Below are 27,133 nucleotides of genomic sequence, written 5' to 3' on the forward strand. Positions count from 1 at the left end.
TCTGTGATGACTAAAAGTAAAACAAAAATGTGAGGACCTTTTATGAACTAAAACTAGACTAAAATGTTTTGAGTTTTCTTCGACTGAAACTAGACTAAATCTAAAAAGAGTAGAAATGACTAAAATGTGACTAAACCAAAATGCATTTCATTTGAAGACTGAAACTAAGACTAAAATTAAAAATAGCTGCCAAAATTAACACTGATCCCTAGTTACTTTAATAACACCAGTAAATGGTGAATAATTTGAAATGAAAATGACAAAAAATAGGAACAATTAGATCACTAGGACCTTAAGGAATGAACGATAGTGGGATAATAAGATAATACGTGTTGTCAGGTTCCTTTAAGACAATATAATTTACCACACTAAGACGTGATGAAAGGCTCTCCTCTGTGAATTTTCATGTGTAAAGTCACACTTGATTTTTGGGTAAATGTATCACCACACTCAGAGCAGCTGAAGAGGCTTTCTTTTTTATGAACTGCCATGTGCTTAGTCATATATCTTTGACTGATAAATCTTTTACCACATTCAGGGCAGGCAAATGGTTTCTCACCCGTGTGAATTCTCATGTGAATTATAAGAAGATCTTGTCGGTTAAATCTCTGATCACATTTGGGGCAGCTGAAGAGTTTCTCTCGTTTTACTGTTTTAACTCCTTGGCAATTTCTCATGTGTAAAGCCACATATGATTTATGGTTGAATCCTTTACCACACTTGGAGCAGCTGAAGGGTTTCTCTCCTGTGTGAATTCTCATATGATTTGTAAGGTGACATTTGTATTTGAATTTTTTACCACAGTAAGAGCAGGCAAGTGCTTTCTTTTCCATCTTTGCTCTCTCTTTTGTGCTTTTTCCAACTGATTTTAAACCTGACTTTTGTTCTGTTGCCTCCCTCCAATCAGTGCTGTCATCAGTCTCAGCATCAGAAGATTCATCAGTCTTGACCTCAGTCTCTGGATGTAAATCTCTCTCTGGATCAAAGTACTTGGCTACCCCTGTCTCTGGTCTACAGTCCTCTCCATCAGTTCCTGTTCCCACTTGTTCAGTCTGTCTTTGCTGAAGATGCGAGGACTGAGGTTTCTCTTCATCATCTTCTCCCTTCACATGGACAGGAAAAAAACTGTTTTTTACATCATCTTCTTGCCCTTGAAACTGCTGTCCCTCCTGATTGCTCCACAGTTCCTCGGGTTCCTCTTTGACGTGCAAAGACCTGGGAATCTCCAGGTTAAATCTGGAGCTCTTCTCCTGCTGCTCAGGGCAAACCTCTGCTTTATTCACTGAGAGCTGCTGGACCTCCACAGGAAAAACTAAAAATGCAGAAGCACATGGTAAGGGAAACTGATTTCCTTTGCACACAAAACTTGAAAATGTGAAGATTGATATATTTTTAGTTGTCAAGGCTCATTTCCACCCTTTACTTCTTATTACACAAGTCAATCTTTTTCCAACTAGAGCCAAATCTCACCAAAATCTATATGCAGAAAGTTAAAAAAGGCAGTTGGTCTTTACTGTGCTGCCTCTTTCATTGTAGTTGGTAAGCTTTCTCATTGGTCAAAAAAGCAAAGCAGAAACAACATGAAGACTAGCTGTAAAGTTTTGGGCCAAATCTCAAAATGATCAAAACTACCAGAGATGGAAGGGGAGAAGCTCACATAAATGGAGAAATGTAAAAAGCAAAGAGTGTCTATGGCTGCTCTGATGAACAATGACTATCAGTACAAAACAGTTCGGAAACAACAGGTGATACCACGGCTTTTGCTAAACCTGCGACTTGAGACTGGTAGGACCAGAGCATGACCTGGAATATATGCCGAAATAAGGTGAGTATATCATCAGCCAAATATACTGCTGCCATTGAAGCACTCTACGTCTTATAAGAATGTAATCTACTCTGTCTAAAGTGTCTGTAGCTGACTGTTAGTGGCATTATTTGAGTACAAGTTTGAAATACCCTGTTATTTGTTACAGTACAAAATCAAACAAAGGTGCAACATGTCTTGATATCAGAAACAATTTAGGTGATTTGATACAAGCTTTTTTTTTTTTTAAGTTTAATGTTTATCTCATTTTATAGACAGTGTAAAGAAATGTCAATATTAATATAAAAAACAGTGAACTGGTTTCTTCTGGTCATTTATATTCTTAACTCTTAAATGATAATGTAACCCAGTTGTATATTTTAATATAGGTTTCCCTGTATAACATCTAAGCTGCCGCTTTAATTATCATGTCCTTTGAAATCTCGCGAGACTCGAGGTCACGAGAGTTGCGCTGCTCCATGCGGGATATACCAGGCAGACTCCCTATAGCTTATCAGGTGTGTGGGGGAAGCAGGACCATGAGCAGCTGCAGATGCGTCCACTGCCGATGAAAAACTCTCCAACTGTGATTCATGTTACAAGTAAACAAAGGAATTGGCCAGGTTTTGTGGGGGTTTAGGGGTAAGACCTGCCGATTGGAAACAACCCAGCAGCCCAGCCTGTGAACTCTCCTCACTCTGACAACCTACACCTGGATGTGCGGTAGGAGGCTCTGCAGCCGATCCTTTCACTCACTCCCACCACCTCCAACATGCTCCGGACCCTTTAAAGGACCCCTGTCCTCTTGGGTTATTTGGAGTATAAACGTTCTCTGGAACTGGACCATTGAACTGACTAAACCCTTCTTTTTGCGTTGTGTGGATTATAAATGTTCTGACGGGGATTGCAGAAGCATAAATGAACTCTTGCTGTACCTTGTGTGTATCAAATGTTAACTATTAACTTCCTCAAGTGCACTTGAACTGTATATATTGTACATATTAATCAATAACACCTGGTATTTTGGTAGCACCGCACAATTTGTCCTGTTTTCATTTCGGCACAATATTATTTCCTCCTAGAGTGAACTGAATTTTCTGATCATTTTAATTGGGTCATAGTATTACTCAATTGTAACTGCTAATTGCGATCAATACACCCTATACAAGTGTTACAATAACTTTTACTCCTAATGTCTCTGGGTCTGGAAACTGTAAGAAACATTTAAGGAAATTTAAGTATTCAGCAAAAAATATATACATTTCATGTTTAGTTTTTATGTATGGGAGGTGCTAAGGACTCCCAGGGTCCAGCAGGGGTTGCAGGGTAGGGGAAGAGACTGGAGTCATGCTATCATATCAACACACGTGTCGCTTGGCAGTCAAGGTCAAGCTCAACAGCATCTCTTCTGCCTGGGCCTTTTCACCCTTGGTCATAAGCCCAGAGGCTGCTGTGGTTTTCAGAACCTTGTGACATACACAGCATGACCTTGTTTTAATCCTACTACCTGCCTACCTTAGGCCGCACTGACTCACCACATCCAGCCCTTATCCCTTCCTAAAGGTGTGGACTTTGTCATTTTTTCAAATGATTATTTTCCCATGCCCCTGGTGATATGGGCACAGCACGGGGAGGAAAAAGGCTACTGATTACCCAAGCCCACAGTAGGGAGGGGCCCTAAAGTGTGTTTTTATTTATTTTTCTTTGTAATTAGTGTCATTATTGAATCAAAAGCATCTAAATCAGTGATACTCAACGTGTGGCTCTTTTGTGATGATTTGTGACTCTTTTATGTCTTAATTTGGAATATTATTTGCCCAGAAAACCTTTACAAAGAGAAACTATGACCTCAAAAATTGTCCATTGCAAGTCACATTCATCAGTTTGAATCCTTTAATTTTTTTTTAACATTTTTTTGTACCAATTTCCTGCCACTTTTAATCCATTTTTACTGCTTTAAGCCCATTTTTTCGATTTCTTTTTGCAGCTTTTTGCCCATTTTTACTAATTCTATCCCATTTTGCCACTAGTGTTTTGCATCTTTTATCCTGTTTTTTGCCATTTGCAATTTTTCCCGTTTTTGCAACCTTTTGCCCATTTAAGCTGCGTTTTGCCATGCAATGCCACTGTTTACCCATTATTTGCCACCTTTAACTTATTTTTATTGTCACTTTAATCGTTTTTTGCCACTTTTCACCAATTACATTATGGCTCTTGCAAAGGCATTTTTCAATAATTTGGTTCTTTGGTTGAGCAGGTTTGAGTAACACTGATCTGAATGTACTGGTCAATTTATATCAAATAGATTGAAACAAAATGGGGGGGGGGGTCCTCCTTTAAATGCATTGATATTTGTACAAATGATGCAACATTTGTTCCTTGGCTAGCCGGTTAAGGGGGGCCCTGTGTAATATTCTTTCTAGGGACCCAAAATTCCTGGCTACATCCCTGCCCCTTATATCAAGGACACCCAGAGGATGTGTCAATCCTCCTAACTACCCAGTGGTGCCCTCAGGTGGCTTACTAACATGTTGCTTCTACTTCAGTTTTAAGCTCAAGCGTGATTGGAGTTCTGCACAGTACTGTGTCAAATAATTATAAACCTTATCTGTGAGAGTACCCTAACTGGATCTCTACTGAGTGCTTTCAGTGGAGGGCAGTGTTTCATTTTAACACCACTGTCTGTTCTAGCTGCTATCTCACATCTTTGTGTACGTTGCTACTGTGTAAGTATGGGTTCATCCTGTGTGGGAACATGTAGTGCCTGTGTGTATTTTTAACTTTAGTTTTTTAGACTTCTGTTAAGCAACCGGGCTCCATTTAGGCATGGCAAAATGACACTTTTTTGTATAAAGCTTGAAAGATACGATTAATATGCTTTTTAACTCTGATCTAAACTGACGTAAAGCAAACTATGATAACAAATAGTTAACGACCACTACCAAATTAGCGCCAGAGATTGAAGCCCATGCGAAAAAATGAGGTCCAGCTCCGGCTAAAATCCCGAAGTCCACTCATAATAAGAAATCCGACCAGACACATTTTAATCACATAACAGTCCGCAGTAAGATCCTAAGTCCAGAAGACAAAGCAAGTTAGCTGAGGCTAACATTGAGCTGGGTGGCTCCGGACGTTAGATAAAGGCTCAGCTCCCTCAAACATTCACAGGAAACAATTTCATAGAAGAGGAAAGAAAACAAACCTGAAATATCCCGAAACCCGGACATTTAACCAGCGTTCAAGAATCACAGAAGGAAAAGTCAAAACTGAAGACGTTTCTAGGCTCCTTCAGGTCGCGGGATTATCCAAACATACCGGCTGTGTGCAGGAGAGCGTTCATGACCCGGAAATACAAATACAACTTCCGGCACACGCTTCTGATCTTCAGAATATAGTTAAGTTAGTCAAGCCCTGGACTACGTACTTAACCTTTTACCCCCCCCCATCTATCTATCTATATGAATGAGGTTTGCAAGAGGTGCTACATGAAAATAAGATACTGCAGAAATACAACAAACATGAGGGCAAGACTAATGCTTAATCAGCTAAAAAGTTGAAAAAATATCAAAGATTGCAATATATCGCAATATATGGAATCACATTGCTCATTGTATTGCAAAATTTTTAAAATCCCAATAATATCGAATCGTGACCCAAGTATCATAATAATATATCGTATTGTGGGGCAACTAGTGATTCCCACCTCTAATGTTTACTGACTGTTGTTTAAAGCAGTGGTTCTCAACCTTTTCAGCCTGCCATCCCCAAAATAAAAGTGCCAGAGACCAGGGACCCCCCTGAAGAGGGTTGAACAGCCAGGAACATACAAGAATAGTCATGTGCAGACAAGGCTGTCCATAAGGCGGGATAACAGGGAGGTTTCTGGGACCCAGCCAAACTGGGGGTCCATTGAGGTCAGTAAAACCATGGTCCACTGTAAAGTTAAGCTGTGATAACCATATTTTATATTTGACCTGAATAATAACCACTCTTATCAAAGAAACAAATATCTTTATTTATTCATTTAGCCTTCTTTAGATGAAAAAAACTTTTGTTAAAAACATAATTTAAATGGGTTAGAAACACTAAAATTGGTTAATAATAGCAAAAAATTGTGAAAAGGTGGTGAAATTGTTTTTAAAGACCATTAATGGGTTGAAAGTGGCAAAAATTAGGAAAAAAGTGGCAAAGAAAATCCCAAAAAAGGTTTAAAATGGCAAAAAATTGGCACAAAAAAATGGTAAAAGTGGCTGAAATGGCTTTAAAGTGCAAAGAATTTGGTGGAAATGAGGTGGAATGGGATAAAAAAATTAATATAAACTGGCAAAAATGGGTTAACTGTGTTTAAAATGGGCACAAAGGGTTTAAAAGGGGGTTGACAGCAGCAATAATGGATCAACAGAGGCAACTTTACAAACATTGGTTTCTCAACAGTGTCGCATTTCATGACACACAAAAAAAATTCACAATTTTTCAGAGGGTGAACAATATTGATGTTCTCTAGTCTCCTTCCAATAACAAGTGTCATCAGTCTGAGGTTCAGAGTATTAGCGTCACAGAGTATTATTCAAGCTTGACCTCAGTCTCTGGCTGTGAGTGTCTCTCTGGATCTGAGTTTCCAGCTGCCTCTGATCCCCCACTGTGGTCTCCACCAGGTCCTTTTTTCATCCTCTCTTTTCTCTTCAGCTGGTTCTGAAGATGCTCTGAAACTTGATTGTCAAAGGATTTATCATCTCTATGATTTGCTCTCAAGTGTTGGATGAGGCTGAACTCTCTCAACACAAAAAGAGCAGCAGAAGGGTTTCTCTCCTGTGTAATGGGCCATACTAAGTTCCCGATTGGTCCATAATCTAATTATTTCACCACACACAGAGCAGCACAAGTGTTTCTCATTCATGTGTCTTTCTTGGAATGTTTTTCCATTCGAGTGAAATAACATATGTTTGGTCAGAGAATCTCCTCGAGTAAATCTTTTGCCACACACAGAGCAGCCAAAGGGTTTTTCCCCTGTGTGACTTCTCATGTGTCTGGTCATATTAGATTTTATAATAAAATGTTGGCCACACACAGAGCAACTAAATGTTTTTTCTCCAGTGTGAATTCTCATGTGTTTGATCTTACTCGATTTCTTATCAAATCTTTCACCACACTCAGAGCAAGTATATGTTTTTTTTTTGGTATGGGATACCATATGTTTCTTCAGCCATCGTTCAGATTGAAACTCTTTTCCACACTTGGAGCATCTTAAGAGTTTCTTTCGATTATGATTTCTCATATGATGTGTAAGGTGACATTTGTTTTTACATTTTTTACCACATTTGGAGCAGCTATGTGATTTCTTTTCCGTCTTTGCTCCCTCTGAGATGTTTTCTGCTGAGTTTAAACCTGACTGGTGTTCTGTTGTCTCCCGCCAATCAGCACTGTCATCAGTCTCAGGATCAGAAGAGTCTTCAGTCTTGACCTCAGTCTCTAGATGTAAATCTCTGTCTGGGTCAATGTACCTGTCTACCTGTGTCTCTGGTCTACAGTCCTCTCCAGCAGCTCCTGTTTCAATCTGTTCAGGTTGTCTTTGATGAGGCTGTGAGGACTGAGGTTTCTCTTCATCATCTTCACTCTTCACAGAGACAGGAACAAAACTGAACTTTATATCCTCCGCTTCTGACCCTTGAAGATCCTCTTCCTCTTGACTGCTCCACAGTTCCTCCTGTTCCTCTTTAATGTGCAGAGGCTCACAAATCTTCTGGTTTAGATGGGAGCTCCTCTCCTCCTGCTCAGGGGAATCCTCTTCTTTGATCATTGACAGCTGCTGGACCTCCTCAGGAAAAACTGAAATGCACAAGATCACAGTAAGGGAAACTGATTTCATTTAAAACACAAAACTTGAAAAAGTTTAGTCACTTTTTACTCATTTTTTGCTGCTTTCTGACCACCTGTAACTCAATTTTTTGTGACTTTGCACCCATTGTTGCCACTTTTCACCCAGTTTTCTCCTTTGTATACCTATTTTGCCCCTTTACCCCTGTTTTTCACCATTTTTATTCAATTTCTGCTGTTTAAAGCCCATTTCTACCACTTCTTATAGCATTTTTTCGACTATTTTTGCCACTTTTATTCCATTTAAGCCCTTTTTCATCAGCTTTAGCCACTTTTATCCTGCTTCTTTGGCATTTTTGCACCCATTTCAGCAGCCGTTTTTTGCCTTTAAATGCCACTTTTACCCCATTTTCCCACCTTTTCACAGCTTTTTTGCCCATTTTAGTCACGTGCCACCATTCAGATTGTGGCTCCTGTAAAGGCATTTTTTAAAAAACAATTTGGCTCTTTGCTTGAGCATGGTTTAGTAACACTGTTTTAGACCTTTATTGTGTAAATGAGCTGTAAATGAGCTGCATTAAGGGAGGTCAGATAACATTGATTTGCAGAGACATGTACAGAAACAATCGAGATTTTATTCCCTTCGGATTTAATCTGAAGTTAAATGTCAACAACATGAAGCCCCTAAGTAAAGCTAGCCAGTTAGCAACCGAGGTTGTGGCCCACACAAGAATAAATTTGGGCCAGCTCCCATCATAATATCACTCATAATTAATCCTGGGTCTAGGTCAGCAGAGTTTTGAAGCACATAAAACAAAATAATGTTATCTGGAGCTTCACGTTGCTATGGACCTTAGCTAAAGGCTAATCTCTGTGGAACATTAAAAAAAAAGTTTAGAACAAAAGAAAGGAAACCAACCTGAACGATCCTGACACCCGGACATTGTACAAACTTCTCAGCGTCAACGATGGCTTAGAAAAGTCGACTTTGATCACTTTTCTGGGATAAGTGCTTCTCCAGGATACTGGATCATCCAAACACTCAACCGTAGTCAGCAGGAAAGAGTCCATACCACCCGGAACTAAAACCACTTCCTGTACATTTCTTTGTCTTTCAGAATAAAGGCAAAGCTTCAGATTTCCTAATCCGAATAAAACTTAAATCCAAGATTTCACTCACTCGAGATTATATTCTAGTGATGTCATTCCTCATATCTTGTATTAGAAAAACACTTCTTTCAACTATAAGATCCTCTTGATATTGTTATTGAAAGAAAAGAAAAATAATTTTACACCAACACTAGACCTGCAAGCTACACTGGCTCTCCTGCCCCAGCCCTTCAGGGTTCTGTGCATGTCGGGTTCATGGCAAGAGGTCAAAAATAGGCTCCAACAGTGATGTGTATGAGTAACAGAACAGTTAAACTACTATGAACTGTTGTGTTTTTTTGTTTTTCTAACATATAACATGAACAGGGAGCACACTTTAAATTCAGTTATGAACTGAATAGGGCTGGGTGATTAGGGCAAAATTTAAATCACGATTAAGTGAACTTTTTACCTTGATTGCAATTAAAGAACGATTATTCCACCCCCAACCTCCAACTCTGTTTTGTAAATATTTGTACAATTTTAAAACAAATACCTGAAAGGAACATGCACAAAAAAACAATTTAGGGTTACTTATTGAAACATTTGTTTAAAAGACACATCTGCTAAAATTATTTTTTTAAGTCAAAATTTCCAAGAAAAATAGAAAACAAACAACTTTATTTCTTGATAAAAACATAAATTATTTTAATACTGTTTCATACTTTAAAAAAAAAAAGAAAATAACTTTGCTGCTCACATTGCACAGTCATGTTCGTGTTTGAGTTTTAACAGACCGGATGGGACGGTGTCACATGACTAGTACTTCTTCTTCTCTTGGGTTTCCAGCAGGCTACATGCCCTGCAACACCTGGCTATCTATCACATGTAGTAGTTGTTTTTAAGGGGGTGGTGCATTAGAAGAGAGAATTACAAGGGAAAATTTGAAATAAGTGAAATGGCAGGTTTACGTCAGTTACAGGCTCTAAATGTTGGTTTTGCTAATTTTTCAATCAATTGCCCAGCTCTAGAACTGAATCATGTCATGGAGGGTTGAAGAGGTCTGACCAATAGTTGCTGCTATGACTGGTTTTTAATGGTGGCATGCAGACATGATAAGTATTTGCTATCACTGTCAAACAAGGAAAGTTTGAGTTACTGCCTGTTACATGGCAAGACATCAAACTGAGGAGACGCCAAAGCCACGCCCCTATCCCCTACCCCTATACCTATTGAATTTCCCTTCGGGGATAAATAAAGTTCTTGTATTGTATTGTATTGTATTGTATCACTTTCATTTTCCCTTTAAAAAGATTTTTAATCACTTATGATATTTTATGTTTCAAACATTTCATCATGCTTATGGATTCAAATCATATACATTACCTGGCTTGGCTGTCATACACACGTGACTTTTGCAACACTTTTGCGCACAAGATCCACAAATGAAAAGACTTTGAGGAGACACCAAAGCAACACCCCTTGAGTTTTGTGTATGGGCTGAAAACGTGTTGTAGTGACATTTATCATCCACATAAATTCTACATGGATTTAGGCTAACTTTTTGACAGAAATTAATTCCAGAATGAGGCCTGGAAGTGTCCAGTTTTGTTGAACAAAAAATGTGGAATCAAAGACTTCCTGTCGATTTGGTGACATGGATTTAACTGACTAAGCCACACCCACCTGAAACTCGCATTTCAATCTTCACATTTTTCCATTTGCCTTTTATCTACCATAAGAGGGCCCACCAACACCTTCATCTTCTTCAAGGGCTGAAGCAGGCTGGCCTCAGCACTGTGGTCCAGGCAGCCATCTACAGGAGTGCAGTGGAACGTGTCCTCTGCCACAGCGTGGTACAGGACTTGCTCAGCAACTGACATGAAGGCACTGCAAAGGGTGGTTAAATCTGCACAGAAAATCATCTCAGACAGTAGATTTTCATCTGTGGATGGAAACCTAAATTTGCAGGTGCATCAGAAAAAAGGGACAGCATTCCTCTCCCAAAATTTCAGCCATTGGTCTCCTCACCTCTCATATGTTTACTGACTTTTGTTTAAAGAATAGGCATGCAACACAATGGCCATCATGGCCCTGTCCTTACTTTTTTGAGATGTGTTAATGCTATCAAAATCAAAATCTCTATCTACCTCTATCTACACCTTACTTGTATAGCACCTTTTAAACCAAATGAGCCAAACACCGGATATGTTATGTTCTATTGAAAATAAAATGGCTTTTCATACATTTTGCACATCATTGCATTCTGTTTTATTAACATTTAAAAGAAAGCCCGAACTTTTTTGCAACTGAGGTTGTATTACTGTACCAACATTGGTTTCTCAACAGTATCACATTTCATAACACTAAAAGAAATTCACCTTTTTTCAGAAGGTAAACAATACTGATGTTCTCCGGTCTCCTTCCAATAACAAGCGTCATCAGTCTCAGGTACAGAAAATTCTCTTCAGTTTTGTTCTTATGAGGCTTTGTTCTGAAGATGCTCTGAAACTTGATTGTCAAAGGATTTATCATCCCTCTGATTTGCTGTCAAGTGTTGGATGAGGCTGAACTCTCTCAATACAAAAAGAGCAGCAGAAGGGTTTCTCTCCTGTGTAATGGGCCATACTAAGTTTCCGATTAGTCCATAATCTAACTATTTCACCACACACAGAGCAGCACAAGTGTTTCTCATTCACGTGAAGACTTGAGTATTCTTTTAGGCAATCTTGTGGACTAACGCGACTGAATGTTTCTTTTCCATTCTTGTGACTTAACATATGTGAGGTCAGAGAAACTCTTTGAATGAATTTTTTGTCACACAAAGAGCAGCCAAACGGTTTTTCCCCTGTGTGAATTCTCATGTGTCTGGTCATATTTGTTTTTTTAATAAATTTTTGGCCACAGACAGAGCAGTCAAAGGGTTTTTCCCCCGTGTGAATTTTCATGTGTGAGGCCAGACCACCTGATAGAGTAAATCTTTTGCCACACACAGAGCAGCCAAAGGCTTTTTCTCCCGTGTGAATTATCATGTGTCTGGTCAAATATGTTTTATTAGTAAATTTTTTGCCACAGACAGAGCAGCTAAAGGGTTTTTCTCCCGTGTGAATTCTAATGTGTGAGGTCAGACTACTTACTAGAGCAAAGTTTTTGCCACACACAGAGCAGCTAAAGGTTCCTGTGTGAATTCTCATGTGTCTGGTCATATTTGATTTTCTAACAAATCTTTTACCACACTTAGAACAAGTATGTGTTTTTTTTCTGGTATGGACTACCTTATGTTTCTTCAGCCATTGTCCAGATTGAAACTCTTTACCGCACTTGGAGCATCTTAAGGGTTTCTTTCGATAATGATTTCTCATATGACGTCGAAGTCGACATTTGTATTTATATTTTTTACCACATTTGGAGCAGCTATGTGATTTCTTTTCCGTCTTTGCTCCCTCTGAGATGTTTTCTGCTGAGTTTAAACCTGACTGGTGTTCTGTTGTCTCCCGCCAATCAGCACTGTCATCAGTCTCAGGATCAGAAGAGTCTTCAGTCTTGACCTCAGTCTCTAGATGTAAATCTCTGTCTGGGTCAATGTACCTGTCTACCTGTGTCTCTGGTCTACAGTCCTCTCCAGCAGCTCCTGTTTCAATCTGTCCAGGTTGTCTTTGATGAGGCTGTGAGGACTGAGGTTTCTCTTCATCATCTTCACTCTTCACAGAAACAGGAACAAAACTGAACTTGATATCATCTTCCTCTGGCCCTTGAAGATGCTCTCCCTCTTGACTCCTCAACAGTTCCTCTGGTTCCTCTTTAATGCGCAGAGGCTCACAAATCTTCTGGTTTAGACTGGAGCTCCTCTCCTCCTGCTTAGGGGAATTCTCTTCTTTGATCATTGACAGCTGCTGGACCTCCTCAGGAAAAACTGGAATGCAGAAGATCACAGTAAGGGAAACTGATTTTATCTACACATAAAACTTGGAAAAGTGAAGATTGATATCTTTTGTTTTTCCATAGCCCCTCCCCACCTGTTACTTCTTATTACATTAATCAATAGATTCTTTTTCGATTACATACAAATCTTAAAACGAACCCTGCATGATCAGACAAGTTCACGTGATTGGATTTATATGAGGAAAACCTTACTAGATATCTACATTTTGAGCAAATTTGAGCTTGTAAACTCTCTAGGAGGCTGCCATGTTTTTGTCCACACTGGTAGAATGACATCACTTTGCCAGAGCGCTCCTCGCTGTTCCTATGCCTTAACCTACCCTTTCAGCCTGCGTGAGGGCTGCATCTCACATGCTAAAGAGACGCTGCACATGTCACGCAATGTTAATTTTGGCAGCCATTTTTAATCTTAGTTTTAGTTTTAGTCTTTAAATGAAATGCATTTTAGTTTTAGTCACATTTTAGTAATTTCAACCCTTTTCAGTTTTTTTACATTTCCTAAAAATAGCACGGCCCACAGGACGTCTCATTGGGGCAAATTCGGCCCCCCACCCTGAATGAGTTTGACACCCCTGCTTTACACCAATGCTTGTGGACCATCAGTGCTGTTTGCTTATTAACCTTTGTTGCTAGTTTCCTCCATTCTGTTTGGGATCTGCTTTGCTAAATGCACAGAAATACAGCACACAACAACACTGTGTATTTTAACCGCCTGTGTGAGAACGTGTAGTGTCTGAGTGTATCTTTAACCCTAGTTCTTTTACACATTTATTGTGTAAATGAGCTGCATTTAGAGAGGTCAAATAACATTTATTTGTAGAGACCTGTACAGAAACAATTAACAATTCATTCCACCCGGATCTAATCTGAAGTTAAATATGAACAAAACTCGTAGATCCCTGAAGTAGGGACCGTTAGCCAGTTAGCAACCGAGGTTGTTGCCCACACAAGAAACAAGTATGGTCCAGCTCCCATCATAATATCACTCATAATAAGAAATAATAAATCCTAGGTCAAGGTCAGCAGCGTTTGAAGCACTTAAAACAAAATAATGTTATCTGGAGCTGCATGTGGCTGTGGACATTAGCTGAAGGCTAATCTCCGTGGAACGTTTACAAGAAAAAGTTTATAAAAGAAGAAAGAAAACAAACCTGAAAGATCCTGAAACATCTTATAAACATTCAAGAGTCACCGATGGATGATAAAAGTCGACTCTGATTACTTTTCCAGGATTACTCTGCTCTTTCAGGGCGCTAGATCAAACAAACACAAAACCGTAATCGGCGGAAAAAGGGCATTTATCACCCGGAACTAAAACCGCTTCCTGTACATTCCCCTGGCCTTCAGAATAAAGTAGAGCTTCAAAATAGGAATGTGTAGGTAACACGCGGAATGAATCAGATAAGCCTACATTTAGAAACAAACATCAGATATTCTAATTCCTGAGATCACTGTGCTTCTATGAAAACTCAAAATTCTATATTCTGATTATATCTGGAGGAACTATTATCTAGTTTGTTTAAATCGGTTACTCATGTTTTGTCTTGTTATATGGTGATATTTCTCGTTATTAATAATATATTTCTGAAAATATTTTCTTTTGAAAATTATTTGTTTAGGAAATTTAGTTTTTCACCTTAATCTGAGGATATTTCACAAAGATATGCTCATTTGAATGTTAACTTCTAGTTCCTGTTTGTTCAGAGAAAACCAGGCTTAAAGTTTCAGGACTTCCCCTACTTTCAGGCAGGCCAGGTGATAGGCGTGAACAATAGAGCCACATTTATATAAAGTCCACCCGAACCAAGCTTCTGAATCGACTGGTGACGCTCATCAAAATATTCCCACAGGAAATCTGCCTTCATCAAACTTTCACCGTTGAGTGATCCTGAAGTTTTCCCAAGTCTGTTGATAATTCTTGCTGCTTCTTCATCGTCTCTTCTACTTTTCTTCGCTGCAGGGTGCATCTTGAGGCTTGCTGGTAAAGGTGATAACTAGAAACAGCTGTAGTTACGTGCCGTCGGGGGTTAAGAGTTTGAGCCATGCAGTGTTTGTTACTGTCCATCTCAATGGGCGAAACTGGGGACAATGGCTGGCTGAGTGGCTAATTATCACCCAGCAGTTTCGCCCCCCATCTCCCCGCTGAAACTACGAAAAGAGGGCATTTTTAAACACAAATTAACGCTTTTAAATATCACATTTGTGTTACTTTTTTCATCGAATGAGTAGTTTAAATGTCGGACTTGCATAGAATGAGAAAAAACGAAAAATGATCATTTTGAGGACAAAGACTTTGTATCCATTTTTCTCAGCCACTGGAATGCCGACTTGCAGGAACTTTATCTGGCTTCGGTCACATATATGTCAGGTTGGTTCTTTTTTTTTAAGTGCATTTACTGAAGCACAGCTGAGTTATATCAGTTAAAATTCTGATGGCGAGACAAAAGGATGTCCTGTTTGTTGCCTGACTGGTATTATCAACGTCTCCGAGTTCTAAGCAGAAGTTAGTCTGGTGATGTGAAGGTTGAAGGCAAGACAGGGAGATATTGTGAATAGGCATCTATTTTGACAGTCCAAGCATTTTCTTGCCCCAAAAGATTAAAAAAAAAAAACACAAAGGAAACAAAGTTTAAAGTATTCTAAATTCATCATCATTGTAGATGAAATATTTCATTAAATCATGGTTTGCCTTATGTTAAGTTCTTTTGCTTTATCAAGATGTAATTCAAGTTAAATGTACACTCCCAATTCTAGGTCAGAGTAAAATGTAAATAAAAATGGAATGCAATGACGACAAGTCTCACACATCCATATTTTATTCACGACAGAAAATAAGAATATAAGATGTTGAAAAAGAGACATTTCACAAAACAAGTTTCTCATTTTGAATGCGATGGCAGCAACACATCTGAAAAAACAGGGACAGGGCAACAAAAGGCTGTAAAAATAATGCAAATGAAAAATAACTGGAGGAGCATTTTGTGACTTCTTAGGTTAACTGGCAACAGGTCAGCGATATGACTCAAGAGTGAATTTGGGCAGATATTTCCCCATCTGCCAAAAACATTGTATAAAAATTTAGGAACAATTTCAGAAAAATATTTCTCAAAAAAATTGTAAAGACTCTAATACAATACAAATACAAATCCTCCTCACTTACAAATCCCTTCCCAGCCTAGCCCCTCAGGACCTCTCTGACCTCCTTCAGTCACATACCCCAACCCGGAGCCTCCGGTCCTCAGATGTTGGCTTTCTCACAGTTCCCATCACAAAACTTCGCACCTTTGGAGACAGAGCGTTCAGGACTATAGCCCCCATCCTCTGGAACTCCCTTCCTGAAGACATCCGCAATGCTCCATCCTTGGACATGTTTAAAAAACTCCTCAAGCACCACCTGTTCACCACAGCTCACAGTCTCTCCCAAACCTGCCCCCTACATACACTCAACTTAGTGTTTGTCTTTTGTGTTGTGTCTCGCACTCTTCTGTAAAGCGACCTTGTGTCTCATGAAAGGTGCTATATAAGTCCAAGCTATTATAACTATTAATATCCAGCCACTACAGTCCATACTGTCATAGAAAGTTTCAGAGAATCTGGACAAATCTTTGTGAGCAAGGAACAAAATGTTTTTTTCTTGAGATTTGCAGATCTTTCTGTTGACATTTTACACAATGCCCACACTTGTTTTGGTGTTGAGGTTGTTTTACTGCACCCAGAGTGTTCTCTCAACAGTATTACATTTCATATCACTCAAAGAAATTCACAACTTTTCAGAAGGTAAACAATATTGATGTTCTTCTGTCTCCTTCCAATAAAAAGTGTCTTCAGTCTTGACCTCAATCTCTGGCTGTAAAATTCTCTCTGGATCGCTGGAGTTCCTAGCTGCCTCTGATCCTCCACAGTGCTCATCACCTTTTTCCTCCTCTATTTGGTTTTGAAGAGGCTCTGAAGCTTGACAGTCAGCACACTTGTGAAGTTTCAATTGAGGAAACGAAGCAAACCTTTGGTTACAAACAGTGCAGTCAAAGGTTTCTTCCCCTCTCTGATATGCTGTGTCAAGTGTCAGATGAGGTTCAAATCTTTCAATACAGAAAGGGCAGCGGAAAGGATTTGTACCTGTATGATGAGCCATACTAGCTCTAAGATTAGACTTTAGCTTAAATATTTCACCACACTCAGAGCAGCAGAAGAGTTTCTCATTTGTGTGAACTTTCATATGCTGTTTTAGACAATCTTGCTGACTAAACGTTTTATCACATTCAGGGCAGCAGAGCATTGCTCCTTTGGTGTGTACTAACATATGTAAGTTCAGATCATCTCCTCGAGTAAATCGTTCGCTACAAACTAAGCAGGCAAAGGGTTTTTCTCCTGTGTGAATCCTCATATGTCTGGTCAAACTTGCTTTTAGGGTAAATCCCTTATCACACTTAGAGCAGCTGAATGGTTTTTCTCCGGTATGAATAACCATGTGTCTGGTCAAAATGACTTGATTGTTGAATCTTTTGCCACATTCAGAGCAGACAAATGGTTTCTCTCCTGTGTGAATTCTCATGTGGGTTGTAAGACGATCTTTTTGGCTAAATGTTTTATCACAATCAGGGCAGCTGTAGGGTTTCTCTCCTTTGTGAATTCTCATGTGCAAAGTCACACTTGATTTTTGGGTGAATGTTTTACCACACTCAGAGCAGGTGTATGGTTTTTCTCTGGTATGAACTACCATATGTCTCTTCAGCCATACTTTACATTTAAACCCTTTACCGCACTCAGAGCATGTGAATGGGGTTTTTCCATTATGAATTCTCATATGAAATCTTAGGTGCTGTTTGTCTCTAAATCTTTTACCGCACTCAGAGCAGATATGTGATATCCTTTCAGTCTTTGCTCTCTCTTCTGCAATGTTTTTCACTGACTTTAAACTTGACTGGTGTTCTGTTGTGTCCTTCCAATTAGTGCTGTCATCAGTATCAGGATCAGAAGATTCCTCAGTTTCAGAATCAGAAGATTCATCAATCCTGGTATCAGAAGATTCATCACTTTTGACCTCAGTCTCAGGATGTGAATCTCTCCCTGGATCAAAGCACCTGGCTGTCTCTGCTCCGCCACAGTCCCCTCCATCAGCTCCTGTTTCCATCTCTTCTGTTTGTCTTTGATAAAGTTGTGAGGACTGAGGTTTTTCTTCATCATCCTCAGTCTTCACAGGGACAGGAACAAAAGTGAACTTTATGATGTCATCCTCCCCTGGCCCTTGAAGCTGCTCTTCCTCTTGACTGGTCCGCAGTTCCTCAGGTTCATCTTTTATCTGCAGAGGCTCGATAATCCACTGGGTCAGTCTTGAGCTACACTCCTGCTGCTCAGGTGAAACCTCCTTTTTACTCACTGAAAGCTGCAGGACCGCCTCAGGAAGAACTGAAACACAGAAGCAAACAGTAAGCGAAACTGATTTATTTTAACACAAACATATGGTGAAAATTGTCATTTTTAGTTTAGTTTAATTCTTTGTTGATCTGGCCCAGTGTTCTTGAACATTATCTGCTGCTTTTCAAATGTGATTCATGGTTCAGCATTCACCAGTCTGTGATGCTTAAACCTGAAATGAAGCAGGAGGTTTCACTGTACATTTTTTAGGGGAAAATTATAAGCATATATCTATCTAAACTCTTTTCATTTGGATTTTTAAGACTATTTGACTTTTTACTGACAAGTGCAACTAAAGTGACTTTTACTTTTATATTCTGAAAAGCATTAATCCTGAACCTACAAGGTAAGATTATAGATCTTTCAGCACATGAAACTGTCAAAGTTACTATGAAGTAGCTTGGACCATTAGGTTAGGAGGATCTGAAGGTCCCCCTAAGAACATTTTAGGCATCAAACCTTTCTTGCCTTCACTTGGATCCATTTTTATGCAGCAGTTTACATTTCTGAGCCAGCAATTACAACTGAATCTTGTGTGATCTTTAATGTTACTCTAAACATCACTTTGTGTCTAGCACATTTATCAGGGTGATGAATAAATTCACTTAAAAACACCTGGACTTAAAAGTTTTTATATGTAATCCACAGGATTAAAGACTAACCCCATCAGGGTTCCTATACACTTAAAAAAACCCATTCTTAAAAAAAAAAAAAAAAGAAAAAAATCTTATTTATTCATTTGAAAGGAAAATCAAAAATTGGCATTTTATCAAAGGCACAGGTTTGAATACATTATATACAAAAAAAAAGGAAAGGAACAGTAAAGAAAAGGAAAAGAAAAGGAAAAAAGGGAGTAAAACAAAAACATTATACTCCCGCTGACCTATGTTTTGATTCATAAACATATACATACATATTTGTCCAAATACATCCAGATGTAAGAAAAGAGTAAAAAAAAAAAAGAAAGACAATTACAAGTATACAGCAAATGTAAGAATGTCGAATATAAATACTTATCAAGTATTATTTTATCATTAATGATGGCCTGGAGTGTAGTTTGTACAACCCTATTTGAACGCATCCCCAATCACACATATTCATACAAACACATACATATATTCCCACACACATACCTACACATGAACATGTATGTATACTTGAACACATTAAAAAAAACAATCACATTTAAGACGAATATCACATTTTGCACAGTAAAAGGTCTAAAATGAAAGGCATGAGATTTCATGCCTGACCAGGGTTGAAATTTCTGATTTTATGGTATATGAAATGTCAAACAGTACAGGGCAAATTTTTAAATCATAAAATGCCCAAATTGGAAGATTTTTCTGCACATTTAATGCCTCTATTTCATCAATATGTCATATGATGATATTTATCATAACACAAACTACTAAAAAGCAGAATAATGTTGTTGTTTTTGTCACGAAAGACCTGTCAAAGAATGAATTGCATTGATTTCTAAGTGGGCAACTTTGTAGCCCAGATGATAGAGAACTGGAAGTGTTTTACAACAGTATGCAGTGCCTGTGTGTATTTTAACCTTAGTTCTTTTTTTCACTTTGTGACTGAGCTCCATTCAGGCAGTGAAAACAAAAGGGCTGTTGTATACAACTCTACAATTATCATTCTATTCTACTGTGATCTGATCTGATGTGTAGCGAACGATGGACAATCATAAATCCTGAAGTATCGACAGGAGCAGATGTTGTGGTTCAAGAGAACAATAAGGCCCAGCTCTGGTTAAACCCCGAGTTGTCCTCTCAGAAACATTTTATATAAAACAATGGTCAGTAAAGAGTTATGAAGTCCAAAAACAAAAGTACTGTTGTTATCTAAAGCTAGCAAAGGCTAACAATGTGCTGCGTATAGCGGTGAATGCTAGCTCTCTGACACATTTACAGTTAACGTGTTTATAGAAGAAGAGAGAAAACGAACCTGAGAGACACTGAAACCCAGACATGTTCATCCACGAGTCAAAGCATGGAGAGAGAAGTCGACTGTGAACTATTTTCTAAGATAACCCTGCACCTATGGGACGCTGAACCATCCAAACACACCAGATGTGCTCGGCAGGAGAGGGCCTCGATGACCCGGAAACACAAATACCACTTCCTGTACAATCTCCGGGCTTCAAAGTAGAGGTCGAGTTTAAAATATCCGCCTTTGTATACGTACACACTACGCACAATTAAGAAAAAAAAATACAGCATTGCTTTAAAACTTTGCATTAGTCAGACTTCATCATTACAGCAAAAAAAAAAAAAAAAAAAAAAAAAAGAATATTGAGACGCTGTTGGAATTGCAAGAGCAGACTACAGTGTGAGTCTTTGTTTTCTATTTTTGTTTTTGCTGGTTTCCCAGGATAAATATTTACAACACAGCCATTGTTCCTCTGTCTGTTAACACTGGGTTAGTTTTCATATAGTGTCTCTCATTTTCATTAGATGGCCCAATAAGTGAGTTTTGGCAACTGACCATTTGGTTCAGAGAATGGGAAGTAGTATTTAAGCAATTGTGAAACACTCTTCCTGTTTTTAACAACACAAGGAATTCATTTGTTCAGCATATCTGTGGAAAAATATGTCTATTTGATTCAGAATACTCTGGTATTTTCAGTGTCTCTGAGGTCTGAGCAGAAGTTGGTCTGGTGATGTGAAGGTTGAAGACAAAACAGGAGATCTTGTGAACAGAAAGTGTCCTGTTTATTTTGACAATCCAAGCGCTTTTTGGATTAAAAGATTTGAAGAAGCAATGTTTGTGATAAAAGAGAACAAAACACTCATAAACTTTAAAGATGTGATATTTAATCTGGACATCTTTTTCAGTGTGTGTGAGGTTTAGTGAATCTTTCGGAGAATGAATAACCATTCCATTATCTGACTATGAGAAATTCACAATTTTTCAGATGGTAAACAGTACTGATGTTCTCCAGTGCTCTGCCAATAATAAGTGTCTTCAGTCTCAGGCTCAGAAAAGTCAGTGCTGACATCAATCTCTGGTTGTAAATGTCTCTCTGGACCCAAGTTCCTGGCTGCTCCTGATCCTCCACAGTGCTCTCCATTAGCTACTTTGGCTTCCTCTCTTTTCCCTTCAGTTTTGTTCTTATGAGGCTCTGAAACTTGATTGCAAACACACTTGTGAATTCTTAATTTATAAAGTGAAGCAAATGTTTGGCCACAAACACTGCAGTTGAAGGATTGTGCACATATACTATGTGCAGTTTCAAAAACCCAATGAGGATTTATTTTTAATCTTTCCACACAGTAACAGCAGCTGAAGGGTTTCTCTCCTGTGTGACGGACTGTAGGACCTGTCAGATTATATTTAAGCTGAAATCTTTTACCACACACAGAGCAGCGGAAGGAATTCTTATTCATGCCAATTCTAATTTGTTGTATCAGATAAACTGGTTGATTACATGTTTCAACACACTTGGAGCAGCTACAGAGTTTCACTCTTGTATGAATTTTCATATGTCTGGTCATACATACTTTTTGTTTAAATATTTTACCGCATTCAGGGCAGCTGAAGACTTTCTCTTTTCTGTGAATTGCAAGATGGTCTTTCAGAGCACAGACTAAGTTAAATATTTGGCCACACTCTAAGCAGCTGAACTGTGTCTTTCCTGTATGAATTTTAATGTGTTCAATCAAATTGTCTTTTTGGGTAAATGCCTCACCACACTCAGTGCAGTCAAAGGGTCTCGGTTCTCTGTGAATTCTCATATGTGAATTCAACCTTTCTTTTAGAGTAAATCTTCGGCCACACTCAGAGCAGATATACAATTTCTTATCAGTCTTTGTTCTCTCCTTTGTGACATTTCCCACAGACTCTAAACCTAACTGATGTTGTGCTGACTTCCTCCAGCCATTGCTGTAATCAGTCTCAGGATCAGGGGGTTCATCAGTCTTGACCTCAGTCTCTGGTTTTAAATCCCTATCTGGATCAAAGTATCTGGCTGCCTCTACTCCACCGCAGTCCTCTTCACCAGCTCCTGTTTCCATCTCTTCAGTCTGTATTTGATGAAGCTGTGATGAGAGAGGTTTCTCTTCATCTTCACTCTTCACATCATCAGGAACAAAAGTGAACTTGATGATTTCATCCTCCTCTGGCTCTTGAAGCTGCTCTCGCTCCTGACTACTCCACGGTTCCTCTGGCTCCTCTTTTATGTGTGGAGGCTCAGTAATCTTCAGGTTGAGACTGGAGCTTTGCTTCTGCTGCTCAGGGGAAACATCTTCTTTACTTACTAAATACTGCTGGACCTCCTCAGGAAAAACTGAAATACAGAAGCACACAGTAGAGATAAGTGATCTTATTTTAACATAAAACCTGGTATAGAAAGCAATGACATTTTTAGTTCTAAACCTGTAGCAACTGTGTGAGCTTTGTTTTCTTGGTGATCATCCTGCATTTATAACTGATTCACCTCTATCACATCAATAGAGACACATCACATATAATTGTTAATTTAGCACACATAAAAGAAATCACAAGAATTTCTAGACATATGAGAAAAGCACGATCATGGGTTGTATTTCATACTCATAACATTTAGGCTAGTTTCTGTTTTTAACTTTAACTGATTCCTGGGCTGGGGCCCAATTAAGATGGGTTGCAGGAGGTCTTTTTTAATAACTAAATATCACAAAAACTGTAATAATAATAATAATAATAATAATAATAATAATAAATCACATTTTATATAAACATAAATTACTTTATTATGTGATCATTTGAGCTCTCAGAAGTGACAAAACAGCCAGAAGTTTTAACTCATGACACCTTTTATTATTTATTTTGTCGGATGTATAGAAGTAGTGTCATGATTTTACTGGTATTAGATTAAATGGTGACACCCTGTTAAAAATTCCACCACACCTCTCCTTTTCCAATTTTAAGACTTTACCAGTACTTTTGGTGACACAAATGCTACTAGTAAAGAGTTTGCTGAGCCACAAAGAATGTGTAGCGAGATAAATATTTTTAAAAAGTTTAAGTGACTTTTCGGATGTCTCACTAAAACAAAATGACTGGCAGATGCTCATTAATTGTACTTTGGGACCCCACAAACACCGAAATTCCTGGTTCATGAAACATGTTATGGTTGAACAAGGGTTCTCTGGTGGGGCAAGGAAGATTTCCAGGTCTCAAACTGGGCCACAGCATACTGGAGTTTTGGAAAGAAACTGTTGTATAAATCTGAACGGAAGCAGTTAACATTTTATTAGACTCTTAACAATAACAAATCAAATATGCAGAGGGTACAAGCAGCCTATAATTATGCACTGAGATTATTACTGAAAAGACCAAGATGAGATGTTTGTAAGTGCAGGAGTCCATACTCTACATGCTGCTTTAAGAAATCTTGTGTATAAATTTATGTTTTGACTTGATTCCACTGGGAATGAAATCATTTTGGCCTTGACTGACATCAAATATGCTATTAAATACATGTCACCACTATGGAAATACTGGTACAGATGCCTGTTTTTAGTGTAATCTCATTTTTTTATACTGAATCTGACTTATTAGCTTTTATCGTGCCTTTATGGAACAAGTATGTATTGTTCTGTCCTTTGTTATGTATGGAAGCATGGCGCTGTCACATACAAAAAAAAATAAAAGTTCTCAGTATCACGTAATTACGTGAAAAGTTTAATGTTCCAACAATATAATTTTCACGTTGTAACAATATATTTTCATGTTATAATGTGAAACTATCATGTTATTTCAAGATATCCACTGCCTGGCCCAAAAAAAAAAAGTCGCCACCAAAAAAAGTCACACACTCTAATGTTTCATTGGACCGCCTTTAGCTTTGATTACAGCACACATTCGCTGTGGCATTGTTTCGATAAGCTTCTGCAATATCACAAGATTTATTTCTATCCAGTGTTGCATTAATTTTAATATTGATGATGGGAGAGTCTGACCACTACGCAAAGCCTTCTCCAGCACATCCCAAAGATTCGCAATTGGGTTAAGGTCTGGACTCTGTGGTGGCCAATCCATGTGTGAAAATGATGTCTCATGCTCCCTGAACCACTCTTTCACAATTTGAGCCCGATGAATCCTGGCATTGTCATCTTGGAATATGCCTGTGCCATTAGGGAAGAAAAAATCCATTGTTTAAGAAATGAGAAGTTACTCATTGCATCAGCTGGGGTTAAATAACTTGTTGCCAGCTGAAAGATAATCGCCCATGCAGTAATTATCCAATAGGAGGCTCGTACCGACTTGCTTAGTTAAATCCAGGTGGCAACTTTTTTTTTGGCCAGGCAGTGTATATTTTCACGTTATAACGTGAAATTATCACGTTATTTCGAGATAAATAATGTCACGTTGTAACGGGAAAATATTGCAGTGGTTAAGGTGTTGATGTTCATGTTGTCATGCAAGGGTTTTGTTTCATGAGTATGGGAGGGACAGCAGAGGGGGCGTGTATGTGTGTGTGAGAGGAAAGAGGAAAGAGAGGGAGGACGGAACGGCTCTGTTTTCTGGACTGTTGCTTGATTTTTCCCTGTTAGTTCAGCGTGAGTTGTGATTGTGATAGCAGCTCTTTCTTTATTATTGTTGTTAAATAAAACACCTGGAAGTGCACGACGTCTCCGGCTGACTTTCCTGCAGTTAGGGGCATTACAATATATATCTTAAAAAACGTCATAATTTCGCGTTATAACGTGAAAATATATATCTTGAAATAACGTGAGAGTTTCACGTTATAACGTGAAAAATATATTGTTAAAACGTGAAAATTGTATTGTTATAACAATAAACTTTTCACGTACTTACGTGATACTGAGACCTTTTATTTAGTTATTTATTTATTTATTGGATGTGACAGCACTACGCTTCCATGGTTATGTGTTGTTTTGTATTGTTTTGATATATTCTCTGGACCTAGAATCTGTAATAAAAATTTGAATTGAATTTACTTATGTGCAGCAAACAATGAATAACCCAAACTCCTCAACTGACGACCAGGTTGCAACCGAGGTTGTGGCCGAATAAGGCCCGACTGCCGTGAATTTCACTCTTGATAAGAAATCTTATCAGACAAATAAATATCAAGCGGCCAGCAAAGACTTTTAAAGACGAGAAACTAGCGTAATCGTTATCTGGAGCCAGCTAGCTTAATGCTACTAGGGTGCTGCGTGTGGAAGCGAACGTTAGCTGAATATTTATAGGAAACACGTTTACAGAAGACGTGTGAAAACAAACCTGATAGACCCTGAAATCCAGACATTTTAAAAACATCCGGGAGTCGAGGAAGGCTTGGAAGAAAAGCCGACTAAACACCTTTTCAAACGCGCCAACTGTGCTCAGAGCGAATGAGCCTCTATGACCCGGATACAAAAATACTATTTCCTGTACGCTTCTCTGGCTTTCAGAATAAAGGTAAAGCGTCAATTACTCTGCCCTGAATACCTACTGAACACATTGCATGATTCACATCAGCCTGTATAAACAAATTAAACATCAGATATTTTACATCTACATATTAGCATGCTGGTACTAAAAGTAAAGATTTCATAATCTTATAATGTTATTCATAATATTCTAAATTAGAAAAAGTCTTCTAAGTACTCTTCGGGTACCCTTAGGTCATATTCTCAAGTCCCTGATTATTTATAAAAAAAAATCATTTTCTTAAACATAAGTAATTTAAACAAAATAAGTAAATTATAATAATGAATCTGCCCCTGAATTCTCTCTCAGAGATTGTTCAAACTCTCAACAGAATTTCAAAAACATAACACTTTGCTTGTATTTGGACATTTTTTACCAACCAAACTATTTCTGAACACACACTCACAATCATGGGGAATACTGCTGACTCGACTGTTGTCCAGAAGACAATCATTGACACCCTCCACAAGACAGGTAAGCCACAGAAGGTCACAGCTGAGAGGGTAGGCTGTTATCTGAGGCTGTATCAGGCAAATTAGGTGTTGTAAGAAGAGGAGCCCAAGCAACAAGGATGAGCTCAGCCTTCAGAGGATTGTCAAACAAAGCAGATTCAAGAACTCGGGTAGGGCCTCACATGGAGTGGACTGAGGTTGAGGTCAGTGGATCAAGGGCCACCATGATGACAGGTCCAGAAAATGGACTACAAGTGTGGTGCTCCCAGTGTGGTGCCATTCCTGAACCTCAAATGCTATAGGCATCTAACCTTAGCAAAGGAGGAAAAGAACTGGGCCTGTGCGTAGTGGTCCAAAGTCCTGTTTTCAGATAAAAGTACATTTTTAATTCAATTTGTAAATCAAGGTCCCAGAATCTGGAGGAAGATCAAAGAAGCACAGAATCCAAGGTGCTTTAAGTCCAGTTTTTTCATCTTCCACAGTCAGTGATGGTTTGGGGTGCCATGTCAACTGCTGCTGTTGGTCTACTGGTCTATATCAAGTACAGAGTCAACGCTGTCAGCCATCTACCAGATTTAAGAGCCCTTCATGCTTCCATCTGCTGAGAAGCTGTATGGAGATTCTGATTTACTTTTCCAGCAGCACTTGGCACCTCCCCACAGTGAAGCCAAAACTATCAGAAACTGGTTTTCTGACCGTGGCATTACTGTTTGATTTGCCAGCCAACTGGTCTGACCTGAAGCCCCTTAGAGAATCTTTGGGAAATGTCAAGAGGAAAATGAGTGACACCAGACTCAAAGATAAAGACAGAGTGAAGGCTGCTATCAATGCAACCCGGGCTTTATAACACCCCAGCAGTGCCACAGACTGACCGGCTCCATGACACATGACATAGACGCAGTAGTTTGTCCTAAAAGGAGCCACAACCGATTGCCAAGTGAATATATTTTCAAGGATTAATGTGCTCCAACAGGGTCATCCAAGCACGTGAACTGTGCTCAGCAGCAAAGAGTGAAGAACTTTCACAACCTGGAAACGAAAACACCATTTGGCCTTCAGAATAAAAGTTGCGCTTCATACTTTCGTTCTAAGGAGAAGTGAATTCATCTTCTTCCGCTCATGTAAAAACATTTTGAAGTAACAAGACAAAGGTTAAATACTGGGTGAAATAATCACTCCAGCACTT

General features: G+C 38.7%; 5 protein-coding genes across 5 annotated transcripts; all 5 read right to left on the reverse strand.

Moving 5' to 3' along the window:
• Window positions 1-136: 136 nt before the first annotated feature.
• LOC121523877 (zinc finger protein OZF-like) lies at window positions 137-5,133 on the reverse strand. The gene is made up of 2 exons (XM_041808935.1): window positions 5,007-5,133; window positions 137-1,312 (listed from the first exon to the last, which is right to left on the reverse strand). The coding sequence occupies exons 1-2, from the start codon at window positions 5,029-5,031 to the stop codon at window positions 369-371; spliced, it is 969 nt and encodes a 322-aa protein (XP_041664869.1). The 5' UTR covers window positions 5,032-5,133; the 3' UTR covers window positions 137-368.
• An 842-nt stretch (window positions 5,134-5,975) lies between these two features.
• LOC121523862 (zinc finger protein 37 homolog) lies at window positions 5,976-8,668 on the reverse strand. The gene is made up of 2 exons (XM_041808920.1): window positions 8,538-8,668; window positions 5,976-7,630 (listed from the first exon to the last, which is right to left on the reverse strand). The coding sequence occupies exons 1-2, from the start codon at window positions 8,560-8,562 to the stop codon at window positions 6,540-6,542; spliced, it is 1,116 nt and encodes a 371-aa protein (XP_041664854.1). The 5' UTR covers window positions 8,563-8,668; the 3' UTR covers window positions 5,976-6,539.
• Window positions 8,669-11,004: 2,336 nt separating this feature from the next.
• On the reverse strand, window positions 11,005-13,934 carry LOC121523823 (zinc finger protein OZF-like). The gene is made up of 2 exons (XM_041808877.1): window positions 13,801-13,934; window positions 11,005-12,620 (listed from the first exon to the last, which is right to left on the reverse strand). The coding sequence occupies exons 1-2, from the start codon at window positions 13,817-13,819 to the stop codon at window positions 11,239-11,241; spliced, it is 1,401 nt and encodes a 466-aa protein (XP_041664811.1). The 5' UTR covers window positions 13,820-13,934; the 3' UTR covers window positions 11,005-11,238.
• Window positions 13,935-15,594: 1,660 nt separating this feature from the next.
• LOC121523782 (gastrula zinc finger protein XlCGF57.1-like) lies at window positions 15,595-20,155 on the reverse strand. Its single transcript, XM_041808819.1, has 2 exons — window positions 20,021-20,155; window positions 15,595-18,055 (listed from the first exon to the last, which is right to left on the reverse strand). Exons 1-2 carry the CDS (start codon window positions 20,049-20,051, stop codon window positions 16,410-16,412), a joined length of 1,677 nt encoding a protein of 558 aa, XP_041664753.1. The 5' UTR covers window positions 20,052-20,155; the 3' UTR covers window positions 15,595-16,409.
• A 706-nt stretch (window positions 20,156-20,861) lies between these two features.
• LOC121523822 (gastrula zinc finger protein XlCGF26.1-like) lies at window positions 20,862-25,422 on the reverse strand. Its single transcript, XM_041808876.1, has 2 exons — window positions 25,307-25,422; window positions 20,862-22,361 (listed from the first exon to the last, which is right to left on the reverse strand). Exons 1-2 carry the CDS (start codon window positions 25,329-25,331, stop codon window positions 20,977-20,979), a joined length of 1,410 nt encoding a protein of 469 aa, XP_041664810.1. The 5' UTR covers window positions 25,332-25,422; the 3' UTR covers window positions 20,862-20,976.
• Window positions 25,423-27,133: the final 1,711 nt, after the last annotated feature.

The sequence above is a fragment of the Cheilinus undulatus genome, linkage group 16 (assembly GCF_018320785.1).
Source record: "Cheilinus undulatus linkage group 16, ASM1832078v1, whole genome shotgun sequence".
In the NCBI taxonomy this organism is placed as follows: Eukaryota; Metazoa; Chordata; class Actinopteri; order Labriformes; family Labridae; genus Cheilinus; species Cheilinus undulatus.

Coding starts and splice junctions, on each gene's coding strand:
- LOC121523877 (XM_041808935.1), bottom strand. CDS start 5,031: ATGTCCGGGTTTCGGGATATTTCAG. Junction 1,313..5,006: donor CGGGTTTCGGGATATTTCAG/GTTTGTTTTCTT, acceptor CTGCATTTTTAG/TTTTTCCTGTGGAGGTCCAG.
- LOC121523862 (XM_041808920.1), bottom strand. CDS start 8,562: ATGTCCGGGTGTCAGGATCGTTCAG. Junction 7,631..8,537: donor CGGGTGTCAGGATCGTTCAG/GTTGGTTTCCTT, acceptor TGTGCATTTCAG/TTTTTCCTGAGGAGGTCCAG.
- LOC121523782 (XM_041808819.1), bottom strand. CDS start 20,051: ATGAACATGTCTGGGTTTCAGTGTCTCTCAG. Junction 18,056..20,020: donor TGGGTTTCAGTGTCTCTCAG/GTTCGTTTTCTC, acceptor TCTGTGTTTCAG/TTCTTCCTGAGGCGGTCCTG.
- LOC121523822 (XM_041808876.1), bottom strand. CDS start 25,331: ATGTCTGGATTTCAGGGTCTATCAG. Junction 22,362..25,306: donor TGGATTTCAGGGTCTATCAG/GTTTGTTTTCAC, acceptor TCTGTATTTCAG/TTTTTCCTGAGGAGGTCCAG.